The 9422-nt window shown below is 35.6% G+C and overlaps 2 protein-coding genes across 2 annotated transcripts; both read left to right on the top strand.

Moving 5' to 3' along the window:
* Positions 1–1984: 1984 nt before the first annotated feature.
* LOC109217392 (glucan endo-1,3-beta-glucosidase 2-like) lies at positions 1985–6493 on the top strand. The gene is made up of 4 exons (XM_019381631.1): positions 1985–2246; positions 4407–5660; positions 5791–5818; positions 5999–6493. The coding sequence occupies exons 1-4, from the start codon at positions 2180–2182 to the stop codon at positions 6150–6152; spliced, it is 1503 nt and encodes a 500-aa protein (XP_019237176.1). The 5' UTR covers positions 1985–2179; the 3' UTR covers positions 6153–6493.
* Positions 6494–8598: 2105 nt separating this feature from the next.
* Positions 8599–9138, top strand: LOC109217388 (loricrin-like). Its single transcript, XM_019381626.1, has one exon. The coding sequence runs from the start codon at positions 8599–8601 to the stop codon at positions 9136–9138; it is 540 nt and encodes a 179-aa protein (XP_019237171.1).
* The last annotated feature ends 284 nt before the right edge of the window (positions 9139–9422 follow it).

Raw genomic sequence — 9422 nt, 5'->3', positions numbered from 1 at the left:
ATGTCAAAAATGGCATTGAAAAACACAAATAAACAAACATAACATGATAAATTTACTAGCCTGTAACGGCTACCTATAAAGTGCTTTTGTTTGTTTCCATGCATTAAACTCCGGAACTAGTAATACAAGAATTCGTTTTTTCTTGTCTTTTAAATTTATTACTATCTTCGATCCCCGATAAGCGATCAATTTGTTTTGTTATTTTAGTTCAAAATAAGTATTTATTTATATAATCAAAAAAATATTTTTCAAAATTACCCTTTATGTACGTATCCCTAAAAAGTCATTTATTTCTCAGATTTGAGAAGAGAAGTAAGTGCTACTATAGCTATGGTGCAATATTTAATGAAGGGTAGTTTAGTCACACTAACTATTTTCATCTAGAATTTAGTATTTCCTTAACGGGTGTGCCCAAAATAAATTGGTCATTTATTGTGGATCGGAGAAAGTAATTGCATTGTGAAACAGAAAATACTCTTCATGTCAAATTATGATTTATTCACATTTTAGTATGATCAACTTGCATGTAATTCAATTAATTTGAGTACTTTTTACATGTCAATAACACACGAGAATAACATTTAATATTTATTCGAATCATATTGACTTACAATTAGGGATGACAAAATGATTAAAAGCAAATAATTAACCACCCATATTATCCATGGGTTGGATAATGAACTTTTTAGAAACGGGTCAAATATGGATAAGAATCATATTATCTATTTAGAATATGAATAACCAATGGGTAACCAATGGATAACTAATGAGTCTAACTTTTATATTTGTAAAGCCTCAAATTGGGGGTTCCTCAAGTTAGGGAGATTATGATTTCTCCCGAAAATGATCATATGCAAGAAGTCATGTATAAAATGGTTACCCATATTATCTGCCGGTTAATTCGTTTTTTATTCGTATTAAATATGGGTAGGGTCGGATGATTTATCCGTTTTTTATTACCTATTTTCGACCCCAAGTGTATCCGACCCGACCCAACCATTTTCCACTCCTACTTACAATGATTAAGTGGCCGAATTAACTATTCCCTCTATCATAATATATGTGATGAAACCTATATTTCATTAGTCAAACTTCTTAATTTTGACTGTATATTCAGACATAGAATCTTTAAATTTTTAAAATAAAATTTTGACATTTAGATACTACGTAAATAGTATTATAAGTCATAATAATTAACAATTAAAAATATCCAAAGAGACATGAATAAATTACGATAAAAAAAATCGTTGGAAATTCGAACTCCGCCACATAAATTGAGACAAAGGAGTATATTAATTTACTTAGTTAAGTTACATACACAACTTATATACAAATATATATAAATATTTATTGATTTAGTGTAAACACGAGCTGAATTCATTTTTTTCCTAATAAAGATAATATATAACTTTGTCCAGTAAAAATTATGAAAAGATTTTTTTTTAATCTAATATTCTTTTTATTTCTATTTATATTTAAAACTGAACATAGATTGTTAGGTCACACAAAGTGTCACTTCATATTTTCTGGGAGCAAGAAATTCTCTATGTTAATAGCTACTTATAAGCTTTTCTTTTCAATATTCTCACATGATAAAAAATTTAAGGTCAAATACATATACAACACATTCAACTTGACACTATTTTTTATTTTGGCACTCTATCTTTACCTTGTTCCATTTTGGCCCTCCAATTCTATTTTATATGTTCCAATTTGGCCCTCTAACTCTATTTCTTATGTTCCACTTTAACACTAAAGTTAAAATCAATGCAAAAATCTGAGTTATAATAAATATCCAATTATCCATTTGAATCTATCTAACTATAAATAAGATTTGAAGCAGAGTTTAAAAAAAAACAGTAATATGAAGTGAAAATATGCTGGATTTTTGACCGTAGGATCAATATTCTGACAAGATATCCACGTGATTGATGAAAAAACCAGAGTCTCTTCTTCTCTCCATCTTTCTACTAAATTAAATACCTTTTCACCTCACTCTTACCCCACTCTTCTTTGTTTCTCTCCTGAGATTCTGTTTTTCATTTAAATATTCTCTTCATTTCATACCTTTTCCACTATATCACTTTATTTCTTGCCTTCCCTTTGCTCAAAGCTAGCATCTTCTCTCTATTTTCTTCATTTTTCTTACTCTTTTCCATTTTTATTCAAGTGGGGTTTAATGGAAAATAACAGGGCTTTGCTTTTCTTGCTGTTTTTAGCTGTTTCTGCAGTTTTTGCTGATGAAGGTGAGCTATTATTATAGTTCAAAATATTTTTCTTGTTTATTTGTATAGTTCTTGCTTTGGCTAGTGCTGTTCAAAGTGTTATTTTGCTTGGTTATGTGAGTTGTTAATGTCTTTATTTAATATGGTTTCCATTTTTCTGAGGTGGGGTTTTAATGAAATCAAATATGGGATTTTTTCCCCTGCTATTTTTGGTGGTTTCTGTAGTATTTTCTGGTGAAAGTGAGCTAATATTATAGTGAAGTTCTCTTTTTTATAATAAATGAGGGTTTCATTTGTTAATCCCTTAGAGTTTTATTAGTTCTTGGTTCTGGTGAAGATGAGCTAATATTATAGTTCAAGTTCTCTTTTTTTTTTTTATAATAAATGAGGGTTGCATTTGTTAATCCCTTGAGTTTTATAAGTTCTTGGTTTGACTATTTGTTGTTGCAAAGTGTTATTTTGGTTGATTATGGTTTGTTTTAATAGTGATGTAAGTTGTTTTAGTTGGTAATGTTTTTATTTTAATATGGTTTCTGGGGTCTGTAGTTGACTGATAATGGTAAAATATTTGAACTTTATTCTGCATGTGTGAAATTTAACCCTTTTTAATCTTCAAGATTTTGTTAAATTCTTTCATTAAATGAAGGTTTAGGTAATATTAGTTTCTTATGTTTATGTTCTCTGGTTTGGTCATGCAAAGGGAATTTTTTAATGTTAAATATATAAAACATGGAGTATGAATTAGGTCTTTTGTGAAGAAATGGCAAGAAGGAAGAAGTTGAAAGAGTTAAGTTTCCAACTTTCCTCTTTCTTTGTCTTTTCTGCCTGTAGTTTAGTTGCTTGGCCATTAATGTGAATGACTTTACATTACTTCAGAGCTGAATGTACTCTAGTAAAATGTCTTTTCTGCCTAAACCAAAAAATCATGTACAAACTGCAAAGCTGAATGTACAACCTTTTACTAGAGCGTTGCACCGGGGTGACTTAGTGGTCGATGAAATAGGTCAAAGCTATGAGAGACCAAGTTCAAATCTCTTTAGAAACAAAAATGAAAATGGATAGTGTTATTCGGCATCTGTACTAGTAAAAGATAACATGTACATGGTGGAATAGTCGAGCAAAAGAAAAAAAAACTTTTTACTAGGGTGTTTTAGTAAGCTCAATAATAGCCCCAAGTTGATGTTTCTTTTTATTTTTGTTGCATTTTCTCAAGAAAAGAAGAGAATATAGGTATTTAGGCAACCAGACAAATAGAAGAAACCAGGTTTTTAGATGTATAATCATGCATGAGACAAAGAAAAAAAGAAAAGAACAAACATCTCAGATGGAAAAAGAATCAAGAAGAACCTGATGTACAACTAATTTCATGTGCTTTTTTATACTAAGCCACGTTGGTATGCTCCCAAATTATCAACAAGTTGCTCAAGTACTTGGTCCCAGCTTTCTTGTCTAAATTTTTTTTTTCTCTTGGTTATTTTGGAATCTGATGTGGAAATCTGTCCTTTTGGCCCTCAATAATTGATGCATACATTTAGTTCAAAAATAGGAATAATAACAAGAGGGAATAGAAACTTAGTTGTGACTACTTGAGTATCTTAATGGTGAGTATTGACAAGAAGGCTTCTGGTTCATGCGTTGTTGTTGTGCTTGTAATACTTTTAATTAAGTTTTCAAAAGACATTATGGACTAGGAAATAGTGGAGTGTAAATTGTGATATGGAACATTAGAGGTGAATAAATGTAGAAGCTTATTGATGCTAGAACGTGGTTAAAGTTGTCTCCGTGTGACCTATAGGTCACGGGTTCGAGCCGTGGAATCAGCCACTGATGTAAGGAGTAGGCTGCGTACATCACACCCTTGGGGTGCGGCTCTTCCCCGGACCGTGCATGAATGCAGGATGCTTCGTGCACCAGGCTGTCGTTTTTTATTGATGCTAGAACAGAAAGCTCTTTTTCACCAGAGAAAATACTATTGTGATGATGTAGTCAAATTTCAAGGCAAGTTCAAGAATACTGGATGTTTCAAACATATGTTGTGAATCTTAACATGTTGAAAGCCATATGATTAGTATATTCCTCAGTATTGGCATGATTAAATTGTTGTTAATTAGATATAGATCCTTGGATGATATAGTGAGGGGAGGACAATATGAAGTTCAATTTTTTTCATCTTCCATGCAGATGTCTTTATTGGTGTGAACATTGGAACAGAACTTTCGGACATGCCTCATCCAACTCAAGTAGTTGCACTTCTTAAAGCCCAGCAAATTCGACATGTCCGGCTCTTCAATGCAGATCGCGGCATGCTCCTTGCACTTGCAAATTCAGGCATCAAAGTTGCTGTTTCCGTGCCCAACGAACAGCTCCTTGCTGTTGGTCAATCAAATGCTACTGCCGCTAATTGGGTTGCTCAAAATGTTGTCTCACATTATCCAGCTACCAACATCACAACTATTTGTGTTGGTTCCGAGGTTCTATCCGCCCTTCCAAATGCTGCACCTATCCTCAACAATGCCCTTAAGTTCATCCATTCAGCGCTCGTGGCATCGAACCTGGATAGGCAAATAAAAGTTTCAACGCCTCTAGCTTCTTCCATCATCCTCGACTCGTTTCCTCCATCTCAGGCCTTCTTCAATCACACTCTGAAACCAGTATTAGTACCAATGCTCAAATTCCTGCAATCCACTGGTTCTTATTTCATGCTAAACGTGTATCCTTATTATGACTACATGCTATCCAACGGTGTTATTCCACTAGATTATGCTCTCTTCAGGCCCCTAGCCGCAAATAAAGAAGCAGTGGACTCCAACACACTTTTGCATTATACTAACGTCTTTGATGCAATGGTCGATGCTGCTTACTTTGCAATGCTTGATCTCAATTTCACTAATATTCCGGTTATGGTGACTGAATCGGGCTGGCCATCACAAGGCGACTCCGATGAACCTGATGCTACTTTAGACAATGCCAACACTTACAACAGCAATCTGATAAAGCATGTCCTAAAAAAAACCGGAACTCCCAAGCATCCCGGTATTGCTGTTAGTACGTACATCTACGAGCTATACAATGAGGACAATAAGCCAGGGCGTCTGTCAGAGAAGAATTGGGGATTATTTAATGCCAATGGCACGCCAGTTTATATTCTACGCTTGACTGAATCAGGGTCTATGTTTGCTAATGATACTTCGAACCAGACTTATTGTGCTGCCAAAGACGGAGCGGATTCTAAAATGCTACAGGCTGCTTTGGATTGGGCTTGCGGACCTGGTAAGGTGGATTGTTCAGCGTTGTTGCAGGGGGAACCGTGTTATGAACCAGATAATGTCGCTGCACACGCTACCTATGCATTTGATGCCTACTATCACATGATGGGTAGGGCTCCCGGGACATGTGACTTCAACGGGGTAGCTACTATCACCACAACAAATCCAAGTAAGCATTTCGTCCGTCTAGCCAAAAGTACACTTCGTTTTTGTTAGTTTCCTGTAGTATTTGATATTTAGAATTTAATAAAACGAAAACTTTGAAACTAATTATTCTTATGTCGTGTATATTGTTGCAGGTCATGGTTCTTGTGTATTTTCTGGAAGGTACTTATTATTTATGAACCGATGCTTTTTTGTGACATGTAGTTAATTAAAACATAACCTGTTTTAGCATCAAATTGGCAACAAGACAGGAACTAACTAATACAGTGTCAGCGGTTACTTTCACTTAATCTCTCTTCGTTTGAGTTCACAACTAAACTATTTGTTGTATGTTTTGTGCAGTCTTGGCAGAAATGGCACTTTTCTAAATGGCACGGCTCCAGCTATGGATTCTACGACTTCATCAGCTTCTCCTGCTCGGTATTTAAACAACAATGCCTATTCAAGAATACTGACAGTTCTGGGAATTCTTGTATGGAGCATGATTCTGTTGTAGCAAGGTAATACTCGCGCTGGTGCCATTGCAGAAGGTGCAACACGCGCATTTTTCTTTTCAAGAAACGAGGCTTGAGTTATCGTCGATCCCATTACCTTTTTGGAACAGGAAGTAGGTTTATTGATCTACAGATGCTGCATAATTTTGTACAAAGCCATGAGGAAGGCCTGTATGTAGTTTCTTTTGGTAGTGTAGGGGTGAAACATTGAACCACTTTACAATTCTTTACATTTGTTCTATTGGTTTCCTTATTATCATTGGAATTCCAATTTCTTTCTCTTGCCTAAATGCCTTTCTTATTCTTGTCATTTACAACCTATTATTTCACTATGCCTTTTCTATATGTACTCTTCTTTGCCATTATGGAAAATTACAACCAACTACTTGCAATTTTGTGATAATATCTCTAAATTTACCAATCCCAAATTTGTTCTTAGGACTAACTAACATAAATGAGCATACCGAAAAGGGCAGCACGGTACACTGATCTCCCACTATGTGCGGGGTCCAAGCAAGGACCGGACCACAGAGATCTATTGTACCCATTATGTGCGGGGTCCGAGCAAGGATTGGACCACAAGGATCTATTGTACGCATCCTTACCTTGCATTTCTGCAAGAGGCTGTTTCCACGGCTCTAACCCGCGCCAAGGCTTCCCTTCATAAATGAGCATATACTATTTTTACCAAATGTTATTTTCTTGATGAAGAATTGCTTCTCTTGAGCCACGGGTCTATCGGAAACAACCTCTTCTCTTCTGTCTTCTGCGACAGAGGAGTAAAGTTACGTACACATTACCCTCTTCAGACCCCACACTGTGGGAATATTTTGGGTAATGTTGTTTTTTTCTTGATAAAAATACAGAGAAGTTTCTTCGAAGAATCATTAGACTATCAAAGTAATTAATAGCTCTGCAACTGCTATACAAAAGAAGGTAATTGCGTTTTGTAGGAGGTGAAATTAACTCCACGCGTTTGTTGACTACAATGGAAAATAAATTTTGAGAAACTTACTATAAAAAGGAGGCTGAATTCTTCACAAGAACTTCAGAACTTGGCTAGAAAAATGGACATGTTAACCAGCATTTTACCTATATTACTGATTTTTATCTTTGTTGGTATATTCATTTTTATCAAAGAATTATGCACAAATAGTAGAGCTAAAGAAATAAGAGGAACCCCTTCTATTGTTGCTTCATCTTCTGTTCATGTTAATGTTTACGGTGGCGGCCAGACGGCCGCCAAGGAAGCTCCTCGAGCTGGCGGTGGAGCCGCCAAAGGTGGTGGTTCTAGAGGTGGTAGTAGAGTTGTGAATGATGGTTCAAAAGTTGGTGCGAAAGATGTTACTATAGTTATTGATAGCACAAGAGGTAAGGTAAATACTACTGTTTACTCATCAAATAGCACTGATAATAAATGTGGCCATAAAGAAGGCTACTTAGTCGGAGTCATTGTGAACGGTGGCACGCCCGGTGGTGTCCATGCCAATGGTGGCGTTGGTGGTGGCAACGATGGAGTTGGCAGTGGTGGTGTTGGTGGTCGTAGCGATATACTACTAAATAAGTAGCTAGAAAAAGAAAAGTGAAAGAAGAAAAAGATATAATAGTAAAAGAGAAAATGATAATTACTACAATTATGAACTTATGTTAAGGGGATAATTTATGGATCAATTCAGTTTTATTAAACATACATTATGAAATGTGAATTGTGAGTTACTTTAGTTCGTATTTCTGATTCTATAATTTTCTTGGTTCTGATCTTATGATTTTCGTTTATCATTCGCATTAGCTAAATTGCCTACAACACACCCTCTTGGGTGTGACCCTTCCCCAAACTCTGTGTGAACACGAGATGTTTTCTGCACTCGGCTTTCCTTTTTATGTGCGTCGAGACGCAGGGGCGGATGTAGAGCATGAAATACGGGTTCCCGGGAACCCAGTAACTCTTGCGTAAACCCTGTATTTATATTAAAAAATTCACTAAATATTTGTAAATATCTAACTGTGAACCCAATTATTATTGCATATGAATTCGGTAGGAACCCATAAGCCTCAAATCCTGGATCCGCCTCTGTCGAGACGTTAGGTAAATTTTTCGACGTTGAACGAAGTGAATCACTATTCTATAGAGGCAATTTATCGATAATATAATTTTGGCCTTTAATTTCCTCAAGAAGACTTTTTGTCGCCAAAATACTAAATTTGTTCCTAAGAACTTTAGATAACATAAATTGGCATAACGCTATACTTAGGAAATGTTATTTTCTTGATGAAATTACGTAGAAGTTTCCTGCAAGAATCACGAGACTATTAAATTAAATAGCTCTTAGCCAAAGAGGGTAATAAAATTAACTCCACGCGTTTGTTGGCTATAATAGAAAATAAATTTCTGATGAACTTATTATAAAAAAGAAGGCTCAGTTCTTTACTTCATAACTTGGTTAGAAAATGGATGTGTTGGACGTGTTAAACAACATTTTACCTATAATATTTTTTATCTTTGTTGGTGTATTCTTTTTTATCATTGGATTATGCATTAATAAGAGAACTAAGGTAGTTATAAGAGGAACTCCTTCTGTTGTTCCTTCATCTTCTGTCCTTGTTAATGTCTATGGAGGCGGCCAGCCTGCGGCCGCCGAGGAAGCTGCTCGAGCTGGCGGTGGAGCCGCCAACGGTGGTGGTGGTGGTTCTGGAGGTGGAAGTAAAGTTGTGAGTGATGGTTCAAAAGTTGGTGCAAAAATTGTTACTATTTCTATTGATGGTATAACTGGTAAGGTAAATACTACTACTACCACTACTGCTGCTACTCTTTACTCATCAAATAATGGCTCTGCCGATAAATGTGGCATATGTAAAAAGGCTATTTTGTTGGAGCCGGCTTCAGTTAACGGTGGTGTCCGTGCCAATGGTGATGGTGGTGGCAACGATGACGGGGTTGGCAGTGGTGCAACTGGTGGCGTTGGCGGCGGTGGTAGTCATGCTAAATAAGTACGTAGCTAGAGAAAGACTAGTAGAAGAAAAAAATAAAGAGAATGAACTTATGTTAAAGGAGGGGATATTATAATTTATGCTTCTTAAACATCATATGATCCAGATAATCTCCTTTTAATAAATCATGTAGTAGTATGTGAAATGTGAATTGCTTTAGCTTCGTGAATTGAGTTCTGATTTTTATGATTTTTTTTTTCTTTAGCTGGTGAACATTCTTCTCTCAATATCTTTTTTTTTTTTGGTGTATAATTTGTTATCGGATTTGTTCTTAAATTCAGCAC

Source organism: Nicotiana attenuata, unplaced genomic scaffold, assembly GCF_001879085.1.
Source record: "Nicotiana attenuata strain UT unplaced genomic scaffold, NIATTr2, whole genome shotgun sequence".
NCBI classification, from domain to species: Eukaryota; Viridiplantae; Streptophyta; class Magnoliopsida; order Solanales; family Solanaceae; genus Nicotiana; species Nicotiana attenuata.
The sequence above is the reverse complement of the archived record's forward strand: the minus strand, read 5'-3'. Positions and strand labels throughout refer to the sequence as shown.

What these genes read in the sequence shown, in the direction of transcription:
- LOC109217392 (XM_019381631.1), top strand. Translation starts at nt 2,180, where the DNA reads ATGGAAAATAACAGGGCTTTGCTTTTCTTGCTGTTTTTAGCTGTTTCT. An exon ending in TGCAGTTTTTGCTGATGAAG is followed by an intron (nt 2,247 to 4,406) that starts GTGAGCTATTAT and finishes TCTTCCATGCAG; the next exon opens with ATGTCTTTATTGGTGTGAAC. An exon ending in TATCACCACAACAAATCCAA is followed by an intron (nt 5,661 to 5,790) that starts GTAAGCATTTCG and finishes ATATTGTTGCAG; the next exon opens with GTCATGGTTCTTGTGTATTT.
- LOC109217388 (XM_019381626.1), top strand. Translation starts at nt 8,599, where the DNA reads ATGGATGTGTTGGACGTGTTAAACAACATTTTACCTATAATATTTTTT.